The sequence below is a fragment of the Magallana gigas genome, chromosome 3 (assembly GCF_963853765.1).
Source record: "Magallana gigas chromosome 3, xbMagGiga1.1, whole genome shotgun sequence".
Taxonomy (NCBI): domain Eukaryota; kingdom Metazoa; phylum Mollusca; class Bivalvia; order Ostreida; family Ostreidae; genus Magallana; species Magallana gigas.
Window position 1 is genome coordinate 23,016,073 of NC_088855.1, and position 25,141 is coordinate 23,041,213.

The following is a 25,141-nucleotide window of genomic DNA, read 5'->3' on the forward strand; positions in this document are numbered from 1 at the left end:
TCAATGATTTTTCACACCAAGAATAACAGCCTCGTCATGAGTACAACGTATCAAGTGTCGTCTTTCGGTGCCTGTTTTCTGAATGTTGAAAAACAGTCACATCTGAGGTGTTGCATTCGCACAAGACCTGTCTCAAAGCTTTACGAAATTTCTTGGAGCTGGCGACATATAAATAAAAATTGATTGCATGATTTGTAAACATGAGAAGTTCCGCAAAGGAAAGCACTTTCGTGAAAAGCTGACGGTTGATTTTGGGGACATCCTTCAACGAGTTAAAGACGGCCGTCACACAAAGCATGGCGGCCATAGGGAATGTCGTCACGACGAATGTTAGTGACAGTACCACCATCATCCATGTCAGTTTCTTCTTGATATTAGTATCTGTGGGAACACAGGTGTTCATGGTCGTCAAAGATGCCCGCCGATGCATTGAATTTCGCTTCATTTTGCGAATTTTCCCAATGATCTTAACATTGAAAATGCCAGTACTCAGGAAAGGCAGGACGAAATATACAGCCAAATCAATGCAAGGCCAGATTAGGGTTATGGACTCGTGTGGTCCGCACACTGTCGCGTTGTTCAGGTCCGGTATCAGACCTATTGTCCAAAAGATGTGGAGATTTACGAGTATTGAGAAAACTAGGACGAGAAATATTACGAGCAGGGCCTTGCGGACTCGACACAGCGACGTAGCTTTGAAGGGATGGCACATAGACATGAACCGCTCGAAAGTAACGGCAACGACCAGCCAGACGGACGCGTCACTGCAGACGTAACCAAGGAACGTAACAATCTTACAGGTGTATTGGGACAGAGAATGAATGTTGATGCCCAGAATCTCTTGGAGCCAGCTGATCAAAAGTCCGAGATGAAGGACACATAGGTCGAGGATACACATCGCCAGAAGATACATGTACGTTGAAATGCGCCTAGCGAAATGAGGCAGCACAGTCAAGGCCAAAAGGTTACCGATCACCCCGACGCAATAGACCACGGGGCCACCGATTGTGGTCACATAGTTTCGAATTTGGTCGGGTTCTTCATTTCTTTCGTCTTCGAGTGTCTTGAAGAGGTCCTTGATATGCGTCGTCGAGTTCCTTGACAGATTCAATGCCTTTAAAACTTGACAGTAAGCGATAGGAATGTTATAGTGGGTGATGCAGTCCATTTTCGGTGAAAGAAGACGAAGTCGCTCCTCGTTGTGCTGATAGATTTGTCTGCCTCAGTGGAGGTGATGCAAGGTTCTGAATCAAACTGCTTTTGATTGCCTCATTCAGGTTTCTGAACATTATATTACCAGATGGTGTTAATGGGATTAATAAAGTTGTTAAGAAGAGTTTGTCAATCACAAGAAAGGGGGTGGTTTCCAATGTAATATAAGATCTTATTAGGTATTATTCTTACATTCAACTGTTCCATTGAGTGGCAAATTTATGCAGATGATTTATGATGAAAATAATTTGTTTTCATTGTTGATTTTCTCCCGTTAGTCATGTGTGTATCATACTTGTTGACAATCAAGTATCGGTATTGGAGTTGGTATTGCATGCAGGGGGGAGGGGGGGGGGCATATCTCTGTTAATCGATAGAACTTTTCCTTATTTGAAAACGTACTTTGAAAGCGTTCTGATTCATGAAGCTTATGTTTCATAAAAATTTGTTGAACACAAGTTTTCGTAGATTCTTTCGTTGAGTCGATCAACAAAATGAAATGTTCATCGAAATATAAAATACAGGTGTATATGGCATATCATAATTACATGACTGTATACTGTAAAGCCACGTGACTTATGTCTACGAATTTCTGTATCCTCGAAACTTCTCTACGACAAAGATGTCGAGATGTCGACCTCATTAAGGTGAAACAGATTGTGAATGCTGTTAATAGAGCGACAGGTAACAGCCCTACTGAGGCTTAATTTTTGTCGTAGAGAAGTTTCGAGGATACAGAAATTCGTAGACTTGTGTAAGCGACTCGGAACAATGACCTGAATTTATCATATGCGAAGACTAGGTATCAGTCCTCAGACATTGAGTATATAGTTGTACATATGAAAATTATGGTTAACGATTCGTTAACTGTGGTTTACGATTCGTAAACTACAGTTTACAGTCAACAAAACTAGTTTATCAACTATGAAACTATGTTCAACTCATTTTTGCAATTTGGTTTGCCATATCGCCAAATTCACAAAACTCATCTAAACATAGTTTCACATTCGAATAAATTATAAATTTAAATTACAATTGACGACGTTATTCTATGTCTCAGAACTGTAAACCATAGTTAAATCTGTACAGCATAGTTAATGCAATAATTTATGCTTCCAGAAATGTAAACTACAGTTTTTACTGAAAAGCAATCACTTGCAATTGCAAAAAATAGTTTATCTGATAAATAAAATTATTCCTGATTTGGGAACTATAAATACCAACTCTACATTTTAGTAAATTATAGTTTACAAAAGTGAATATATAGTTATCAACTGTTAAGGTACTCCAATCCTCAGCCTCAAAGTATTTTTTTCTTCATAAAAATGTAATTTGTTCTTCAAACAATATAAATTAAATGAAATACAAAGAAATTCGTTGATGGTATCCATGCATTTTAGAAAATTACATGTATTGCAAATTTGCTTACGAATAAATATACAAGTTGAGATCAAATTAAGAAAAAAAACGTTTTACCGCTGCATTTTTAAAACAAGATGCACTGCTTTTTTTTATAACTAGCTCACACCGTACAATCGCTTTGAATCATTTCATTCAAGTGCCGTGTGATACATTCAAAATTGTTTGTCCAGGTACACAATTTTGAATGTATCACACGGCACTTGAATGAAATGATTCAAAGTGGTAGTACGGTGTGTAGCTAGTCTCACGAAATTTGGTTGCTGTTGACATTTAAACATTAAAAGCATGAGAGAGAGAGAGAGAGAGAGAGAGAGAGAGATTGTCATACATTTGTTATACAATAAGCATTATTACATAAATTACCACCGTCTGAAGAATTTATTAAAGGGAAATATAAAGAAATTAAGTATATTAACACCTTCGGGGTGTTTTTCCTGTGTTAATTTCTAAAAAGCTATAACGTACATCTACTTCTACATTAATTAAAAAAAAAGCTATAACTTCCATCTACCTCTCACAAAACGAATGTAGATTTCAAATCTGCAGACATGCTTTTGAACGTCACTTCACTTCACTTTATTCGCTCAACCAAATAATTTGGTACAAAAAGAACATATATATATATAGAATACACAAAACTACAAATCATCAGAGGTATACCTGCATGTGCATTGTCGAACAGGAAAAATATACGGGTAAAACACGACATAAAATAGAATCAATACTTAAGTAAGACTATGGTATAAAGGATCAAAATAGGAAAACAACTACGTGGAACAGACAGCATCGAAAATATTGGAAATAAATACACACTTTTTTCCATAGATTTAGAATTATAGCTTGTCACGAGCTCAGAGAAGTTAAACTAAATAAGTCTTTTCCAAAATTAAGTGTGTTGATATTTTTTCCTTATTTCTTCCGGGGCTGAACATTATATGAATAGTGCCTGTTTGGGAGGGTAACAGTTGAAATTGACACCCCTCGAAAACCATTGTCAACCGACAATGGTTTTCGAGGGGTGTCAATTTCAACTGTTATCCTCCCAAACAGGCACTATTTATTTTGTTATACTGAATGTCTTAATTTTAGAGAAAACTTAACTGCTTTTACATAGGAATAACGTGAATTCTACGGCGAACCGTACGCGCATAATTTTCGCGCATGTAACAATTTTTAATGTTACCCGTTGCTAACGCTGAGGGTAATAGAAAAAATTATGAACTGCGTCTAAACCAATCAGATTTCAGTATTTAACATGAAAGTATAACAATCTAAAATATAATGAAATTCATCACCAGTGAGACCTTTGTTACACAAAAAACGTATATTTTTTAAAGGAATGTTATGTCATCTGTTTCTACGGTGAGACTATGGTTTGATATACGAAATTTTATTAATTTTCCCTATAGTCTTACAAGTAAAACATCTTGATATTTCTCAAAGCATTTTTAAAAATCGTAATACCATGTTGACATATTTCTGCCCCCTACATGCAAGATAAATTATGTCAACATGCAAGAGAATTATGTCAACATGCAAGAATAATTATCTCTCCATGCAAGATAATTATCTGTACATGCAAGATTCAAATCATTAAAGAGAACCTGATTTTAATATTGGTAAAATCACTTATTTCCGCCCGTATCTGACATCATAGATGCAAGATGCAACATAATTATGACAACACGCGACTTATTTATGTTAATCTGCGACTTATTTATGTGAATATGCAAGTTGTTTAATTTAACATGGAACATACATTTTCCTAATTATATATGACAACATGCGACCTCACATGGAAAAACATGTCTCTTCTCTATAGGTTAAGTACCAATCGATGAAATGAATTTGAAAATCTTGGGGTTTGCGGATGAGTACATGTATTTTGTTTGAACATAAAATTAAAGTCGTTTTATGCACATCCTCAGACAAGTTACATATATGCGTTTGTTGAACTTCCAGTAATCAAATCATCTTAATTTTATCCTTGATATGAGATCCAGCGCTTAGCTTATGGGGTTTTCATTCTGGTGATGAAATAGAACGAGTTCACACAAACTTTTGTAAAAGAATTTTGAAAGTTAAAAAATGTACGTCAAACGTCTGCCTATGAGTATTATTCGTAAATTGCGCATCATTAAGTATATTGGTTGAAATTGATTAAAACAGAAATTTGTATGTTACGCAATATTTATGAAGAATTGGTTTCACAATTGATACCAAATACATGGTGTTTTAATGTCAGAGAATTATTAGTATCACTGGGTATGCATGAAGTATGGCTTTCACAGAGTGTGGCTAACACTAATGTTTTCTTAAAAATTGTAAAGCAGAGGTTGTCTGATGTTTTTATACAGGAAAGAGATGCATTTTTCGAGTCATCCTCTAAATGTTTATTGTACAAGTATCTGCCGAACACTTTTTCCTTACAATTTTATTTGCGTAAAAATATTCCGGAAAACCTTGTTGTCCTTTTAACAAAATATCGACTGTCATCGCATATGCTTTTGGTAGAGTAAGGCTGTTATAATGGAACTGTCAGATCGATGCGCATCTGCCAATATTGTAATTTAGGTGAAGTCGAGGATGAATTCCATTTTATACTTATCTGTCCTTTTTATAAATGTCTACGTGTATTGTATTTAAAAAAAAATTAACTGGACTCGTCCTTCAATGTTTAAGTTAGTTCAACTCCTCGCCATTCATAATCGCAAACAATTGTGCCATTTCGCAATGTATCTGCGTGAGGCTGGTAAAAAGCGGGAATGTCAGACTATTCGTATATCCAATTAATGTATTACCATTATTATTATCATTTACATAACTTTGATTTATTGATTAATAGGTTCTCTCCCCTATGAGTGTTCATTTATGAATAATATTTTTTGTAGAATACATGTATTGCATAACATTATTACTAGTAGTGACGTCAGCTTTTGCTTAGATGAGTGTATGGATGTGTTTATAATTACATGTATGTACATATGTTACAACTGCTTATAATTCATATGAATTTTAGCAAATAAACACTACAATACAGCTTAGCAACTTGACTATTGGTTAAATTAGTCTTCGGAGTGTGAAAAAAGTCGGTTGTTTTGTTTAAAAGCAGTTAACAGCTCGGTAATTGGTTAATCTTTGGCCAATAGCATTGATGGACGAAAGATTGTATTCCAATCAAATAAGCAGGATTAATAAAGTTTGTGAAACCTTATTTGGTGTAAGATGAGATAGATATAGATCCTGTATTTAAGAATGATATCCAACTAGGCAAAATTGTATGTTTTTTTAAAGGGGCATGGTCACGAGTTTGGTAAAAAATTATCTTTCCAATCTAAATGTTTATATTGCTTCAGTAAGGCATTTTTAACAGGCAACCAAAATTTGAGTGTCATTCGTTGAGTTTTAAGCAAGTTACTGAGCTTACATTTCTTTGCTATGCAAACAAAGCTTTTGTTTACATTTTAAATGTTGAAGTGAAAATTTCAGTTTTAGATCTAAAATGAATGTGTTGAATGTTAGGAACTATCTATTTATGCTCAAAACAAATTAGAAGATAGAAAAATCAGCTCGAAAAAGATTTTTTACAGGCTTATTGAACCTTTGTAAACAAAAACAGGGCACGAGCCTTGTTTACATGACAAAGATTTGTGATCCCTGTATTTCGCTTATAACTCTACGACTGACTTTTCATTTCATTCATTTTCATTTGATCATTAGAAATGCATTTCTAAATCATTGTTAATAATAAAAACAGAAAAATGGAATTCGACCAAAATCGTGACCATGCCCCTTTCACAAGTATTTGCATGTCAGAATACATCATAGAATAGTGGAAATATGATGTCTATTGGATTAAATGTTCGAAAAATGTTAAGAGGTGTGTGATGGATAATAATTGTCCTGACTGCAAACTAAAATGATTTTGAGTTGTTTATATAGTATTTAAGGTGGTATGGGACACTTCCATTTTGTGACGTACTGTTTATCAAAATAATCAATAAAACCAGGTGTAATTATTTAAGTAGTTTCTTTCCCAATTTTGTTACCTTTCAGCGTAGCGCAGTGGTTTAGAAAGTTTACTACGAATCTGTAAGTCATGAGTTCAAATCCTGCTGAGGGTTTTACAATTTTTACCTCTCCAAGTATTTTTAAAAGCTTTTTTTTTCATGTTAAATATTGTAAAATTTGAAAATTCTAAACGAGTTAAAGTATTTCATTTATAATGTACTAAAATCCACATTAATATCGACAGATGTCCCATATCACCTTATATGAAATATCAACATATTGCCTTATAAACCTAAAAAGATTTTAAGGAAATTTTAAATTGTAATTATCACGATCACCTTAAGGAAGCCCACTATCCTTCTATAGTAATACTAAAAGAATGTGCAGTGTATTTTCAACTGTATCACTAATGAGTTTCACAATACTCTTGAATATGAGTACTATTCTTTATAGTAAACTATCAGATGTCTATGCCATTTTTAAATCACTTTCTTGTATGCTTACATATTGCTCGTATCTCTTATAAACCTCTAAAAACTATCCGTAAATTATTTTCAATTTCTGTTTTCAAAGTTATAAATTGTGTAATTTACTGGAAATTGGCATGGGAATTCCTTTAAGTTCTAAAGAAACACCACCCAGCGATTTAGATTGAAATTTTAATTATTGTGAAAGAAACACTCTAAAAATGGTTTGTTTTTTCAACATTTTATTCTCCAACATGGAGTAAACAAAAGCTGCATGGTCACCATGCAAACATCACAACAAAGACCTAGGTAGCAGATTTATTCATTTCTAAAACAGTTACTAGTTTAAGAATAATACTTTGAATTAAGGATCTTGTTTGTCTGTTGAAGAGGAACTGCACAGCATTTTTAACATTGGTCAACAGCTCAACATACGATCTACATAGTTCAATACACCAAACTAACTTTACAGTTTCCGTGCATTTATAAATATGTTGTGTTATATCTCTCAAGGAGGAGACTAAAGGTCATTCAAGAGAGTCGATAAATAATAAAAACAACTCCAACTTCTTTGTTACTAACAAAAAAAAAAAATTTACAATGTACATTTAAAAATAAATTTCTGATTTTCCATTTTATTTCTGTTTCAGAAAAAATGTCTTTTTTATGAAGGTGTTCTAAATGTTACAGTTCAAGATATACTGGTTCATGTATAAGAACTGAAATCATAGTTCAGTCTTGAACAAGTTCCATGAAGTTCTTCAAATATTCATGATTTCATTGTTTGTGAAACATAAAAAGCAATTTTTGCCTAAAGCCAGGGAAAACAGTCTGAACAAGTTTAACAAAGAGCTACATTTATATATATGCTAAAAAACATCAGTTCCAATCTGCTTTTCAGTTTCCCAAAAAAAAAGTTTCAATTTAAATAAGTGAACTCCTACAAAAAGGAATACATGTATTCCTGTAAAGTTTTCCTCCTGCTTTGATGACATTTAAAAGAAAATCTTTTCAGAAAGATTGAAATGTGTGAATAACCATTCTATATTCTGGGTTGACCTATTTTCTTCTCATTCGGACCTCTCTGTCCAGTTTTTCGTCAGCATCATCGTCACTATGGTAACCATGGCCGGTTACCGTTCCTTTCCTGGTGGCCTGCATCAGATCATCGTCCGGTCCCGTCCGGTTTTCGTACAACAGAACATTTAGGGTTTCCTCAAATATCCTTGCCTCAGGAAACTCAACCTGTATTAAACAATACAAAAAAAATTACAATCAAAATGAATGCTCATAATACTCAAAGAATAATTCATTATTCCTTAAAAACATATGAGAAATTCATGCAAATATTCTAATTTTTGTAATAAGATGTCTAATGAGTCATCACATCATTCCAACATCCATAATCATTGATAAAAACCCACACTGTCCTCTTTCTTCAAAATTACTGGTAGGCAGACCAATGGCAGTATCTGTACTTTTAACATTTGCAAAGTGTCAGACTTGAAAGATATACCGGGTATCTAATTGTGGGCAAAATATATACATCACATATATATATAGGGCAAGTTTTTCACAGTTCATTTTAGACCAAAACATCCAAAATGTCAGGTGTGAATCATCAGATCTGATGTAGCAATGAGACATGATTGCATGGACTCTTTGGAACAAGTTACTTTAGTTATTTAAAATGATGATAAATTATACCCTTCCAATAAAAGGAAAGATAACAAAACAATTTTTGGGAGCTGATTTTAATCAACTCTCCTATGCAGTTACTCAGACAAACTGAAAGTGAAACAGTGTTTGGACCTCAGCACAAATCATTGCTGCTGACAAGACTTACATGTAGTTCTTAAAAAAATTGATGAATTCTATGTAATGTATGCTAAAGCATTGTTGTTAAAGGAAACTTATTTATAAATACCTTGAAAATAGTCAGATTTTAAATGGTACGAACAATTTAAATATTTTTTGTAGTCATATGTATTCCTACGCCAGAGTTCAATATAGTCTCATTCAACTCGATGCTCGGCTGTCTCCGTAAATCCTTGTCGGAGATTTACAGTGACAGCTGAGCGTTTGGTTGAACGAGACTAGAGTTCAATATTGTTTGGATCCATACAATTTTCAAGAAATATTTCTATCACTGATACATAGTTTGTTTGAATTAATTTTATCTTTAAATATTATTTAACATTATTCATATGGGGGTTTCTCGACATTCTTGTCGAAAAAGTCCGAAACTTCATATTATAAAAATGTGCGTAATTCAAATTATAAACTATGTGTACTTGTCAAGCAAAATAACATATCATTGATTTTAAAATACCGGTAAATAAACATCGACAAAATCAACTCCCATCAGTTCTTCAGTACTTTGATTGTTTAATCAATTCTACATTTTTTGTTTCACTTTTTAAAAAACTAAACCATCTTTAAACCAAACTCTCAGCAATACAAATGTTCTTCATTGTGTACTATGTAATATCAGTTTCAGAGAGTGGTGATAAGAATTTGGAAAACCATCAGGTAATCACTTCGACATATCTTTTGTTTTCAAGATATCAGTGTTCAAGCTACCAGAGTTCAACTGTATAGTAGAGTTTTCAAGATAGAAAGTTTTTGTTCAGCAGATCAATTGTACATAAATCAGTGAGGTGAATTTTACTTAGATTTTGATTTTTGAAAATTTTTGCGAAGAATACCAGCTGTTGAACATAGTCATTTTTTTTTGCATCGTACCCCATTTCTCTGGATAGGTAGTATTCATCAATTTAGGGTTGACAAATGAATTATGGATACTGATCATACAAAAGAAAACCTGGTTTGGTGTCATATTGAGAGCTTTCCTCTTGTTAACAGATCTCAAAGGCAGATCAACTACTGATATTTTAGAATATCAAAGCCATTCAAATGAATTATTCAATATCAATGCTTCTTGTTAACTTTTAACTTTTTATAAATTAAATTAAATTAACAGTAACGTGTAAATTGGTTATTCATGAATACATGCATAAAATAAAAGTTCAATTACAGTAACTGTAGAATCATTAAATTTCGTGGGGACCAATTTTCATGGATCTAGAGTGTTTTGCTGGGGATGTAATTTTGTGGATGCGTCGGTTTTTAGGTTCAGTAGGAAAACAAAATCTTTTGTAATTAGTTTTCGTCGAGGATATAAATTCGTGGATGAGGGCTACCCACAAATACCATAAAAAAAAATAACTTTCCACAGAAAGTCTTATTACCTTTGTGTGCTTCTTATCTGTTCCATAGACAATGGAAGTACAACACACTTCTGAAATCTTTGATCCGTGCCCAAAAAATGACCAGCAGCAGATCTCATTGCTGCCAATCACATCTTTTATAAACAGGACCCTCCTGTTGAACCGCAGGGAAAGCTTATCAAATAACTCCAAATTCTTCAATAAGTTGTCATCAGAGTTGCTACAATTTAAGAACACTGTATAATATCATGGTATAAAGAAGAGGGTAAAAGTAAAAAAAGAATACACTATCATTAGATTTCGTTGAACCATCAGAAAACTTCATCAGTATTAAGTAAACTACTCTGTACATACCTTGTGTAAGAATACTTGTTGTTGTGGCGATTGCATATCAACTTCACCACAGGCTGAAGAAGGAAACAAAAAAAATTATTATTTTACATTTTGAAAAATCCAAATATATCTTTATCAATATTTTATGTAGGCAAACAATAACAAATGATCAATGCTAAATAAAAAGTATGTATGTCTGCATATAAGCATTATATTGATTAGAGTGTTATATCTTATAAATCATAAACACAGCAAGAAAAGTTAACCCCCTTTTACATAAGTAAAGTACTCATCATTGTGGCATGTGAAAGCAACAAAAGATGATTGTGAAACACTTATGCACCCCCCCCCCCCCCCCTGGAAATGTTCAAGAAGAAAATGAATGGAAACTGCAAAAAATTGGAAATTTTCTAAGTCAAAGGGACTTAACACTTGAAAATTGCTCGATATGTAACCAAAATGAATGTGACTTAGATATCATTATGATAAATCTGTATACCAAATTTCATTCATATATATGTAACCTCTGCATAGAAAATAAACGGAAACTATTGGTGGACCGACCGACCGACAGACAAAGCAATATATAAGGGGGGGGGGGCGCATAAATATAATCTTAAGATTCTTATACATGTTCATGTAGCTGAATCCACATTTTACATGTATGTCCCTAAGTTGTCTTCTTTTGGGAATAAACCATAGATTTCTCACAGTGCCTTTCTAGTTCAGCAGGTTTTAACATAGTAATTTGACATTAAAAAATGGTTTCCTCTTTGTATATATTTAATTAAAATACCAAAAGAAATCAATTTGATTGCAATGGGAAGGGGCTTCCCATGCACTGGCATAGAAGGAATACTGGTAAATTAAAAGTAAGAGATTTCAGCACAGATCCCCCAACTATTTGGTAGCAATAACAATAAGAAAGAGCTAATGGTGTTTCCCTCAATCCCTGTTGGCCTTGTAAAACTCAATACACTTTACACAAAGTGTGAATTGGTGAGTTAAATACCTTTTGTGTAGATGAAATGAGATGCTGCTCCTCACGATGGGAAGTAATCAGTGGTACTTTGCAAACTGGTTCCACACTCTTGTCCAGATTGCTAAGGGCTGCTTCAACAAGATTTACAAGATCCTGTACCAGGTAATACTTTGCCTCTTGTAAAAGCTCTTGCAGCTCTCTCCTTGTCTCGGGAAGGGGTATCGAGCCATCTCGCAGAAAATTTAGAATTGGGCCAAAGTGACGACCATTCCTGTCGATCAATATCCAACCTGTAAAAATTTTAAAGGCAAACATTTATCAAGAAAACATGTAAACAGTAAAACTTATGTAACGGGATGGGAGAAATAATGACAGACCAGACCGGGATTTGAACCTGGGCCCCCATGAATCTCTAGTCAGGTGCTCTACCAACTGAGCTATATTCTGTCGCCGGTATTCGAACCGGTCTGACCGTCACACTTACATCATCAGAATTCTGGGATAAATCATATGAATAGCTTGGACAGTCATTGAGTCAAACCGATAATGATGGCGGATGCATTTGATTTACGACTTGAAAATGGTACATTTACCTTTTCTACATTAACATGATCAAAACATTACCTTCAGAGTCTGTTAGGACCTCCATTCTGCCGCTGAACATGGCCCTCAACATTGTGTCTTGTTTGGTGAGGGTCCCAATCGTTGTATAGTGGAGGGACCCTCCAACATTCAACTTTACATATTTGGATGAATTCCCCTTTATTACCGTTTTAGTTTCGCCAGACATCATCTAAATGAATATAAATTGGGGCTTATCCAAACGGAGTGTACAGCCCTGCACGAAAAGCCAAAAAAATTACATGGAAAATGTTTACACGAACTTAATATGAACAAATCTATTTTTAACAATTTATAATTAGATAGTTTGACGTCATATTTGGGCGTGAAAGTTAGTTTCGTAAATATTTTCTGAGATTTATTGAAGAGTAAAAGAATTTACACATAATAAGTCAATCATAAAAAAATTAGTTTTATAAAAATGAGTAATGATTAGCTTAAATGTATGATTTTAAATATACGAAATAATTTGCGAAACTAAACGTAAACATTCACAGTCTTAAAAATGTTTGGTGATACCTGTTTTTTACCTATAAAAATTGACACTGATTTTTACTTGACATTCCATTTGTTGAAAAATGGCAGATGAGGCACTTGCCAGAGCTGGTCTTCACTTCGACGAATTAAACAAGATAAGAGTCTTGGAACCTGATGTAGCACAACAAACCGTTGAGCTTAAAGAGGAATGCAAAGAATTTGTAGATAGTAAGTACATGCACTACATAGGATCCCATCATTATTGTTTCATGCAATATGAATTTTTAACTCTTAACAACCCATGATTGCTTTTTTGTGAGTTTCTTTATATATATTTTTTTTATTTTTTTTTCTACAGAAATTGGTGATTTTCAGAAGATAGTTGGGTCATTTATTGAAGTTGTAGACAATGTTTCAAAAGAAGTTGAAAAAGAAAAAATGAAGGTAGAATTTTCCTGATGATGAATTTTTAAAAGTAGACAATAATATGTAAACGGTGTGACCGTTGGGCCGAGTGGAGATTTTAATTGTTTGAAACGCAGACAGAAGGATCTGCCTGTCTACTCAAATCATAATCATGCTCAGTCTACGTTATGACGTCAAGTTTTATATGTAAAACGTAAAAGTTATGTCTTCGGAAATAGCCGAAGAAAATCGTGATTCCAAGAATTTTTAATTTTTCTTTCACTGCTTATCCATATCATAGGTCGATAAATTCTCTATTTATTCCTTATTCAATATCTAAAAGATCTGTTCCTTGATGTTGATGTTTTTATTTTCCATCTGATAATTCAATGAGTCACACATGAAGCTAGTTTTATCTCCTGATTAAAGCTCTGTTAAAACTTATCTGGCTTGCTCAGTCAATTATTTTGATCAAAATTACTTTCCATTGAAAACTTGGATAGTTTTTTATAGTGCTAATGAACAATACATATAGAACAGCGCCATTCATTTAATGAATGAGTTACATTTTCAAACAAAATGGTGGCCAATGTGGTGGCGCACATGACCTGGAAGAAAAGTTTTCAGCCCTTAGTACTTCTGATTCAGTTTCTGTTTTCACTAATTTTCTTATATATATACCGTATGTCTTTCCATTAAGCTGCGCTCAGTATAAAGGATATGTGTTTAATCAGTTTCTAATCAGTTAACAAACAAAGGCATTATAACCTCTAGACTTAACATTTTTCCTTTTTCTTTAATTACATTTTTTCTCATTTTCAAAATTTGGAAAATATTTATTTTCTTATCCAGAGACTAAACTCTCCTGCAAAAAAAGTTCAAACTTTGAACCTTTTTACCAGGTTGAAAATGAGTAAACAGGGATATTAATGTAATGCAACTAACTTCAAACGCGTTGAATAACATAGCTGATATTGGATACCTAATTCTGTTTTTCTTAAAATCAAGTTAGAGTTTCATTTTATGTCCCCATAATCCTTATTAAAAACACATTGTACATAACTGTGCATGTATGTTTTTTTTCGAGCTTTTTTAAAATAGACATTTTATTATAAAATTTTTGATAAATTTCATATGTTTGTAACATGATTTAACTTTTGGTGTTTGATTTTAGTAGAAGTAGACAATGATACTCAGATCATTTTACTAAATGACTAGAGTTGAAGATGCACCCATTGAAACCTAATAGTTCGGCCCTTTTAATCCATATCAGACAGATTATATTTTATACAAAAATCTCTTTTTTTTTGTAGGCTCTTGGATCCAGAAATTTACTCAAGTCTATTGCTAAACAACGAGAGGCACAACAGCAGCAATTACAGGCACTCATCACAGAAAGGAAAATGCAACTTGAAAGGTAAAATGTTTTAAAATATGAGTAGTTTTTATTCATAGATTTAAAACTGTTTTAAATAGTAGTGAAAAAAAGAATGCAAGGTAAATCAATTCTTACTGTGCTGAATATCATGCTCTTGTAAATGTAATATATAAAATATTGCTTAAGTTTGAATTAATTTGTTAAGGTTTAATTTTAGATTACGGATACAATACGAAGCCTTACAGAAAGAAGAAAATGAACAAAATGAATTCATAGAACAATTCATATTGCAGAAATAGTATATTTTGTCTCATTTGACACCTGTTGTAATTTATTTGTACATATTCATTTGTAAAAAATTCTATGTTTAAAGTATTCTATAATAAATAAAGAGAGAGAGAAATTGTATCTTCTCTATGTAGAAATAAAAATGAAAAGTTCTAGTGATGAAATATACTGACAGGAATTGAACACATTATTGCAATGACTTGGCATTTCTAGGTAAAGGGGACTCAAATTTGTGAAAGTTTGTTAAAATGAAGGGCCACAGTCTGTCTCAATAGGAGATGATTTAGAATTACCAGAATTTAAAACTTTATGGCATTTTCAAAATCTTCTTGAAAAACCATTTGATCAGAAAAGCTGAAACTTGTGTGGAACCATTCTCAGGTAGTGTAGATTCAAATTTATTCAAATAATGATCCCTGGAGATAGGGTGGGGCTATTATGGGGGTCAACTTTTTACAAAGAAATAAATGAGTGAAAAATCTTTTCTAAAACCATTTGCCCAAAAAGGATGTACATTGTAACTTGTACGGAAGCATTGGGACAAACAGTGGGGCTGAATTTCTCTTCAAAAACCAGTTGCCCAGAAAATGTGTGGAAGTACCCTTAGGTTCTACTAAATTGTTAAGATATGTTGTATTTGTATTTGATACCATAAAGCTTATTTGATCAGTTGTGGCTATTGTTGCTCAGGTCAGCAATGTGGCCCCTGAGCTCTTGTTTTGCTCCCGCTGTACATGTATATACCCTGTCGAATGATTTTTGACAGAGTTATGCCCCTTGAAATTTTGAAAAATAAAAGAAAATCAGTTTCCATTCTTTAACTCTTAAAGGGATGTCTACATAACATTGAAAATTTCATATACTGGTTACCAAACAATACATTTGATTCAGGTCTGATGTTTAATGTCCCTTGAACTTAGAAACAATATGAAAATTTAAGTTTCTGCATATGGTCTTCAACTCCTGAAGGAATGTTTAATTGTAAACACTTTATAAATTTATGCTCCTTCAGCATGAAAGAAAAATTCTGTGCAAACAAATGTAAAACTTAATATGGCATTTAAAATTTTGGCTGGCTGCTGGGATATTTATGGCATATTTAACATCTAGTTTGTCTCTCTTTTTTTGACATCTTTGACAAGCAACAGTCAAATATAATTTATGTGAAGATTAAGGAAGATCAAGTACCCAAGTACCTGAATTGGAAATTTGAACCAAGGAAGAAGTATCATATATAATGGATGAAGTTCAGACATTTTGATTATATACAACTGTCATCCAGCGGGCATTGAATCATTCAATTATTTGTTGTCAGATATAAAAACAAATGCTTTTTTAAATTCAAATTTATTCAACATGATGAATATAACATACATATTATCTATCTACAGTGTATATATATATAATGAAATCTTGCCAACATTCCTGATTACTACCCACAAATTAGAACCATTCTAACAAGACCAGCAATGAAAAATAATAATAAACAGGCCTACCATTGACACAACTACCCAAAGTCCAAGCTCTTGTTAAAATGGTTCTAACTCTTCAATCTGAAAATTTTCTGCAATTTTTTATAAAACACTGAAGTAACTAGGCTATACATATTATATCATGTAAATATGCACTCATTGATATTGTCATCAAAATGATTGAGAAAAAAAGTAAACAGATAGGAGACATCAACCAAAAAATTCAAATTCATGTTAAAGATTTTTCATCAAATCAATTAAGGTTGTTCATAGTGACTCAAAGTGCAATATATTCTTCTTTACAAAAATATGTCGAATAGTTTTTTAAAATTCTAAATAACATGTATATTACGTACAGGTTAAAGCTGCATTCGAAATGCAAACCACTTTAAGAAAAACATACAGGACAATTTTAAAGTATGACATTCAATTTGACTTTAAATTCATTACTCAAAACTACTGTATCACTTCAGGCAGTTAATGTAATTAATAGCTTCGATGTAAAAACTGTTGAACTAAAAGTCAAAAACCTAGTATAGTTTTAGTATTGCACATTCCCATTCTGAAATCCATCATAGCACATAAATGATAATCTTCCTGATTAAGTAAGTACAAACTGGCAAAGTCAAATTATAAAAAAAGAAATGTCAAAAGTACATTTTGGACATTTGAATAATCAATACACAAATGTAGGGATATATTGTATGAAAAGAAATACTATTCATAGTACTTCACCTTTCTTGATTTTACAAATAATTTTTTTACACACCTTGATCATACTGAAATCATAACAACATGTAAAATGCTTTGTAAGACAGCATTTTCAAATATCATAGATTTGGAGGGGGCTCCTTTAAATTGACTCTAACATAAGCACAGAGAACACATTTCTCAATTCTAAGACATTTTATACCCATATTTCTCAAATTCAGCCCCCCAGCCCCCCCCCCCAAACTAAAAAAAAGTGTTGTTTGTAGATAAATATAGAAGTTGTGAGACGATGCAAATGGAAGCACTCTCTATGAAAGACTAGAATGTTAAATCTATAAAATAAACTATACATAAACACAACAACAAATACACATGTATAAACATGTACAAACAAAACGAAAGTCACTCATCAGAGAGATTCCTACTCTGAAGAAAGACCAAATAACAAACCCTTAATTCATTTGGAGATTCTTTCTCCGAACACATCAGATATTTGCATATTATGCATCATAAATCTACAATTTGTATCACCTTTAAATATTAACTCTCGCTATCATTTACACAACTGGGTAACCCCAGGTTTGGGTGGGTGGTATATAAAGATGCAAAAAAACTAGAGACCAAATATTAGTGGGATAAAAGGATGAGAAAACAAGTAGGTATTAAAAAATAAGTGAGGTATGGTACATACTGGTGGGGTCTCAAAAAATTGCACCATGCATTTCTATCTCCCCTTTTTCTAAATATTTCTGATTTGTAGTAGAATATCCTATATAAAAACTGTCACTTGTTATTATTAGTTGTAAGTTGTAGAATATCAGACTTACATGTATAAGGAGATACAAGAAAAATGGTATGCATTCCTTAACAATGAGACATGCAGGTACTTAATATATTCATTAAAGCCCATGTAGATAACAGATTATTCATGTTTCTATCAAGTCATGTAAATAAAATGTAAAAATAAAATGTCTATAGCTACTGTATTAATCATAACTTATCAATGCATGAATTTAAAAGCATATTTGAGATTTCTGAGATACTTAGTACCATAAAAGTACCAAAAGAGACATATGAGACATCGTAGTACTCTGTCCACGATATTCAAAAGCTTGTCTGAGACGTCCAATATAATCAATAGCATGTCTATAATATAAAGCCTCTTTCCAGTCTCCCAAAGGCAGACTGACTGCGGATTAACCAACTCGCTGAATTTTCCCCATTCTCAAAAATTATTCATGATTATGATTGACCCTTTCACAGTTTTGTGAAGGAAATCATAATGCTTACAAGTTCATCTATAAACAACTGCACATTTTCATAATATGACCTTCTCTTTTACACCTCAAAACTAAAACTTTCCATTTCTCATTGGTGGAATGAAAAAGATGATAAGACAAGTTCATTACCCAGTTAATTAATCCACTGTCAGAAAGGCATTTTGGGAGACTGGCTGTGAATTTCCAGCCACTAAGCATATTGTCTGAATTGTCAATAGCACCAAGATTGTAAGTAGCATGTCTGCAATATGTAACATGTCTGAGTAAAGCATTTAACAAGGAGATATTACATGTAAAAAGCATGTCTGAGACAGTCTAAGATACCATACTTACATTTTATGCTAACAAAAACAACTATTTTTAATATTGATAAAATTTTTTAAAACTGTGTAAAAGCAAAATGTTGATTGAACACGATAATTTTGTCTACCTGTATTTAACAAACAAATATGGAAAAAACAAAAATCTTCCACCAAACAACTCCAGAACACTGAATGATTATACATTGTACATGAACATAAAAAAGGAAAAAAAACCCATTTAAAACAAGTTGAACACTCATCTCTAATAAACATTAAAAAAAACAACTTTGAGACATGATTAATGCCCTGTTTCAACTTTAAGGCTGTTGACGACAATGTTCGCCAGCAGTAGCACCTGTTATAGTTGTGTAATGGCCTTCTCCAGCCGGTCCGCCTGATTGGCTGTTTTAGCACGACCTCTGACATAGGTCACAAGGTCATCCTTATCTACATCCACGCTGATAATCTACAAAAGGTCAGAGGTGATCAATAACAGATATATAAAAGTGCAAATTTCTGCACAAATCAAAAGAATATAATGCATTCGTGGTACCAACCAATCATGGTTATATTCGTGTGTTGCAAAAATGGGATAATCATGTAATTTATTAGTTTTTGCTAGACATTGTTTGCAATCTTATCAAGTTTTCAATAGCATCCATTACCAGACGTTCATGTATTTCTGCCATGTTGTATTTTTGTGGAAGTGTTAGCAAAAATTGTGAAAAGCAGATAATCAGAGAGTAACCAAATATGCAATCTATAATTTCATGAAAATGGTCAATGTACATGTTCAATCAAAGCTGAGATTGTTTGGCTTTCAGGAACTTTCATCCTTTTATTGATTGATTGATAAGGTTTCTGACCTGGCCGCTGCGAGTGACTCCCAGAATCCCGTGTGTGGTGGAGTTCAAGGTGGAGGAGAAGATGATGCTGGTGGATATCCTCGTGGAGCACAAACACGCACAGCTCTCCAGATCACAGAGGTACAAATAGCCATACTTGGTGATCAGGAAGAGCAAGCCAATGTCTGGGGACACCTGATCAATATCAAAACAACTTAATATACAGATATATAGTTATCCGGCGTATATAATTTCATTGAGGTCTATGACTTACCGTTAATTAATAAAGCATATCCATAATTACAGTATTTGTTTAACTATTAATACTGTTTGTACAGTCATGTACATATAAACTCAATTGTGACTTACTGTGGAATGGGACACTCTTAGAGACTCAATTCAAATTTATACATCTCTTTTATTAAAAACTACCATAATTATTGTTTTAAAGTTTTCAAATCATAAAATATTAAATTTTTAAATTAAGTTGATACTTCAGCCATTTCTGAACTCATGATTTACAGATCATAAGCTTATGTGTGAAATAACTGTGTTGATAAGATTTATCAAATTTTTCATTTCAAATAACAGTGAATAACAATATGGCGGTGTCCAATTTCAATTGATAATACTGATGTAAAATCTAACATAATTTTACAAAGCAGAATTCTGCTTCATCTAATTTTCTATATATTAAAGTATAATTATTCCGATTTATTTGTACATCAATCATAAATCAACAAAATGAGCCAACATCACACTAAAGATTAATTAAAATTGCATATGCGGACTTACGTGGAGGGCAACAGGGAAATCGTACCGGTCTGCATCATCTAGAAACTGGATGTGATCGTAGCTATTCCTTGGGGCAAAATTACCATTCTTATAAGGTCCAAGCTCTATGACATGAATCTTGAAAACAAACAAAATTGCAAATCAAAAAATCTGTATCTGTTCAATAAATAACTAATACAACAGTAACTAATGTGGAGTTAATTACTGTTAAATGGAGTTAAAAAAAAGGCATGTTTTAAAATTTTATGGTATTTTTTCTGAGAGAAGATAGATGAGTATTCAAATTGACAGAATATCCAATTTTGACATAAAGCAGTAATTATACTAATGCGCTGCGGAAAGACTTTTTTTGTTTATTTCTTTTACCTCTTGATATAATACTATTCACATATGTAAAACTTTGATTCCTATAATTACGAAAATGATGGCAAAATATAAACAAAACCTAGGTGTCAAAGAAGTTTTAATCGAGCCATTTACCAGTTACAAACAATTTTTAAGCAACTGACTTTATTCAGAGTCAAAACCATACAGATAAACCATGTCATTATTTTAAATTACTTCGCCTTGCAAGAAACTGCAGCTGTCAGTAATATTACATGAAATCCAACAAATTTAAAAAAATTACTGAAGTTCTACGCTACAACAAAAGCATGCTAATATTCAAAGGGGGGGGGGGTGATCACATTCTTCTTGATTATTACCTTCCCATGATCCTGTGCATCTCGTGACCCTACACAGAAGATGGTGGAGGGAGCCATATTGTCAGAGTACTGGTAGCTGCTGAAGCAGACCACATGGGCCCCGATACACTGAGTGATGTCCTCATCTACACTGTACAGCTGTGTGGTCCCGGTAATCTTCTCATCCTACAGCAAATAGACACATATCACACAAGTGTATACAATTACATCTACAATAAATATTCATGAGAAGAAATGCAATACATGTACCTAATGTAGAACTCATCAACATTGTTTAAAATACGTACGTGTGACTCAACTATTATGGGTACCGGGTATATAAATCATGAAGTACTGTAACTCATATTATTTCAGCATGGAGCACAGTCTTCGGTGAAGATATTTTGACCAGATTCAAAAATCTTGCATTCACAGTACATATATTATGCTTTTTAAGACATGAATCAATCCAAAAACTAATTGTGAATCTACCAGTACAACAAGAAAATAATACATCATTCATCACACAGTTCATTCTTTCGACATGCAGTCACACACCCCTGAGACCAGCTGGCCTTCTTCCTTACCTCAGGTATCAGGCCTGTTATGGCTAGCCACTTCAGGCTGGCGTCTGCTTTGTAACCAATGATCTCGCTGAACGCCAGACGGCTGTGTCTCATGAACATCTTCTCTATTGGGTAGTTATCTGTAAACAAGTAGTTCATTAGTACAGCGATTTTTCCAAACCACTTCCAAATGTTCACACTCATTTGAAGTTTAGGTACAAAATACAATGTACAAGTTTATATGAAAGGTATTGCATTATTTGCATTTCATAAAGAACATTATTCTGACAATCTCCACAAAATTATGTGGAAGGTATTGCATTAACTGCATTTCATATTTTTCATAGACAACACTATTCTGACAATCTGCTTTTTAGAATTAACAGATATAAAAAAAAAAGTGGAAACAAAAACATTTATATTTGTTCTATAAATATTACATCTGATTATTTCTACCTTTTCCTAAATCCCAATGGTAAATGAAATTTTCTGTAACCATTGCAATGACATCCGAGTTAAGCCAGGTCCAGAAGGCGATTGGTTCGTGAATCGTTGATTTGCTGATCATGACGTTTGTCTCAAAATTATAAACCTCCAGTTTCTGTCCACCTATGAAAATAAATTTTCAATAAGCTACTCACTGTACACTGCCTGCAAGGATATAATTATACTGTATACTAGGAAATATTTGCTCCCTATTGATTTTCGCCCCTTTTGCCCTCGTTAACAGAGGGCGAATGTAAGACTGGGCAAATTCCAATATCTCAAATCATCTCTCTTTAAACACAATTGTGTCTGGGGGAATTCAAGACGGGGCAAAACTGTTTGCAAGGAAAGAAGGATGAAAATTACATGGGGTGAAAATAACCCTGTATACAGTACAAACATGTACACTGTCAGTGGTTTCATCAATATTTGTTGAATATTTGTGTGGATTTCGTTTCTGAGCCACAGAAGTGTGTACTAAAGAGTTCAATCTTCTTTTCTGCATGCCTGACTTGCATACAGATGAATTGCAGTGACTGCACTAACTATTATATGGACCATATTAAGAAGCACAATGGCACTAAAATATGAAATTAAGATTCTCTCTGCAGTGTTACATGTATTATTTTGGAGGTGTGGCCTGCTTCAATACATGTATATACTTAATTGTCTTCTGTAAGGATAGTTTAAAACTAGGTCAATCCCAGTCTTTAAGAACATCTACATTAATTATTTCAGTACACATGAGAGTTTGAAGGTCTAAAGGCATTGACAAAGTGGGGGAACTTACACTTGACCGCTATAATTGGTTGTGATGGATTCACTTGAACAGAGTCTGCTTCGATGGGTTTGGAGTATTTGATGCTGCCGTCTAATGGATTTAATACAGTCAACTGAAAATAAATGCAATGAATTTTTTTTTGAAAAATTCAAGCCGCATTTTTTTTTTATCAAGAATAAAAAATACAATTTAGATATACATGTAACAGATGCTGATCATTCCATGTAATACTCGAGCACTGGAGTCACGACACTCAAAGCTGAGTTTACTCCACAACGTGAAGAAGAAGAAGAAGAATACATGTACTAAACATGCACATGTATCACCATTTTGTGCCGTCTTTTATATCAGCTATCCTATAGCATAAATTTACTTTACATTTCATATACCAATCAACACACATACACGAAAAGAGAAATTCAATATACATAGTGAATAATTAAGTGAAGAGTTCAAGTGATTTTGTTCTCAAATCTAAAATAAAAACTTTTTACTGACTTTTTTCCTATATACGTATAATACACTACACGACTGACCTGGGAGTTGACCCCATTGGAGCTGTGTCTTACTGCCATCCATTTATCTGTTGTCAAGGCTACCCGCGACCAGGTCACACACTCCAGACCAATCCCAAAATCCGGCAACTGAAATCATCAAATATCAAGATAATTTTTTATCTTCCAATTTAGCAAGTTTTGCTACTTTCCCTGAGTATAATAATGGTACAGGTACTTGAGTATCATAGTTTTACGTATAACTAAATGCAAATAATTGTTTGTAAATTAATTTGTCAGAAAAAATTTAATCCCTCATAGATTCTCTACTGAGATTTGTGCATCCTCTAAATTTGCATATCCATGAAAAATTGTTCACTTTTAACTTTCGTTTCTCTATCTAAATCTAAATTAGGTTGGGGTTGATGGAGAAAAGTGGATCAGAAACCTTTGACCCGAAGAGATGGCATAGGACTTTATCAAGCATATACATATACATGTATCTACTTTCTTTATCTTCTGTAAGCACCAACCCATTTATAATTATACTTTGATATAACAAAAAAACCAATGGTACTGGGACTGTACCAGTTATTGGTTAAGACCAGTTATCCGCTAAACTGAAAGATCAGGTTAATAGCACGCGACTATCCAAGATTTTTTAATTTAGTCATCTGTTTCGAATAAAGAAAAGTATGTCTGCTTGAAAATTTTCTTGAATATGTTTTAAGCATGAGCTTAAATGATCATTGTTTAGTGCTGACTTACATCTTTGCACTTTCAGCAGTGAGGGAAGTGACATAGTAAGTTAAAAATAAAATATTACCTCTTTGTGATACATTATTATATCCCTTCTTTGGTTTGACATATAATATCAATACATATAACATGCATAAACAAAAGGAATTCAGTAAATTCTAAGAGATTCACATCACAGTTGAAAATTATGTATTGAATAGTCTACGATTTTGTGTATTACCATATGATATTACAAACGAATAATTTTATGAGTTTTGTTTATGTATCATAACCCCTACGACCTTTAGTCTGACCCCACAAGGGGCTTAATTCAAATTACATTTTGCAGAGTATCAAAATGTACTGGGATTTTACTATGTTATTATCACGAAGCCGATAATGGAACAGTAAATCGTGAAAACTCAGCAAATTTTGGGTGTGCTAAAAAGCACAAAAACAAGATGTTTTTGGTTCTAAATAATGATATAATCTAACAGATGGATAACAGATGGATAAATAAGTAGTTCACCATCTTAAGTATGTCAAGTGTTATGCAAAATTATCAAGAAATAAGGAAATACAAAAAGAAAACTTTGAATATTAGCCAATAACTGGTACAGTGCCAGTAAGGGGGAGGGGTTGTTAAAAAATTAGTGTCATGTCTAAAACAAGTTTAAATATTGCATGTGAATTTTTAAAGAGTATTAGTTCTGTAAGAAAATTAGTTGAAGACAATTCTGTACTGTGAATATACCAAAGTCTTGCATGATCCCCACCTAGGCTAAGTTTAATGTGAGTAATTTACTACAAAACTTCAACTTACAAAAGATCATGCATAAAATATACAAGTTCATGCCTTAACGACATTTTAGGCGATTGATATTCAATCAACTTCAAATTCTACCTGCGTTCAACCCAAGAATAAATCATGCATAGAATAAATGATAGACATTTTCACCTGTAATATTTCTTGTGTGGATACCGGGGGTCTTGGTTCGGTTTTTTCTTCCTCCATATTTGATCAATCATCCCTTTTACTACAGCTACTTAAGTACATCCTGGTAGCCCAGTCTTATTTCCGATGTAAACCCCTCAATTCGCTCGAAGATGGGACGTCAAACTATCTTCATCCTTTGAACTCTCTTGTGTCGAAGGAAAAAAA

The 25,141-nt window shown here is 33.1% G+C and overlaps 4 protein-coding genes across 4 annotated transcripts; 1 reads left to right on the forward strand and 3 right to left on the reverse strand.

Moving 5' to 3' along the window:
- Positions 1-1,296, reverse strand: LOC105328690 (thyrotropin-releasing hormone receptor). The gene has a single exon (XM_011429672.4). The coding sequence runs from the start codon at positions 1,166-1,168 to the stop codon at positions 35-37; it is 1,134 nt and encodes a 377-aa protein (XP_011427974.3). The 5' UTR covers positions 1,169-1,296; the 3' UTR covers positions 1-34.
- Positions 1,297-7,817: 6,521 nt separating this feature from the next.
- On the reverse strand, positions 7,818-12,579 carry LOC105328634 (BTB/POZ domain-containing adapter for CUL3-mediated RhoA degradation protein 3). Its single transcript, XM_034481931.2, has 5 exons — positions 12,282-12,579; positions 11,688-11,947; positions 10,697-10,749; positions 10,364-10,562; positions 7,818-8,357 (listed from the first exon to the last, which is right to left on the reverse strand). The coding sequence occupies exons 1-5, from the start codon at positions 12,448-12,450 to the stop codon at positions 8,172-8,174; spliced, it is 867 nt and encodes a 288-aa protein (XP_034337822.1). The 5' UTR covers positions 12,451-12,579; the 3' UTR covers positions 7,818-8,171.
- A 243-nt stretch (positions 12,580-12,822) lies between these two features.
- On the forward strand, positions 12,823-14,994 carry LOC105328691 (intraflagellar transport protein 20 homolog). The gene is made up of 4 exons (XM_034481938.2): positions 12,823-12,983; positions 13,114-13,199; positions 14,474-14,577; positions 14,756-14,994. Exons 1-4 carry the CDS (start codon positions 12,857-12,859, stop codon positions 14,835-14,837), a joined length of 399 nt encoding a protein of 132 aa, XP_034337829.1. The 5' UTR covers positions 12,823-12,856; the 3' UTR covers positions 14,838-14,994.
- A 3,024-nt stretch (positions 14,995-18,018) lies between these two features.
- Positions 18,019-25,132, reverse strand: LOC105328635 (clathrin heavy chain 1). The gene is made up of 9 exons (XM_011429591.4): positions 24,938-25,132; positions 23,284-23,391; positions 22,757-22,859; positions 21,937-22,089; positions 21,502-21,620; positions 20,936-21,100; positions 20,232-20,348; positions 19,458-19,631; positions 18,019-19,057 (listed from the first exon to the last, which is right to left on the reverse strand). The coding sequence occupies exons 1-9, from the start codon at positions 24,992-24,994 to the stop codon at positions 18,950-18,952; spliced, it is 1,104 nt and encodes a 367-aa protein (XP_011427893.2). The 5' UTR covers positions 24,995-25,132; the 3' UTR covers positions 18,019-18,949.
- Between the last annotated feature and the right edge of the window lie 9 nt (positions 25,133-25,141).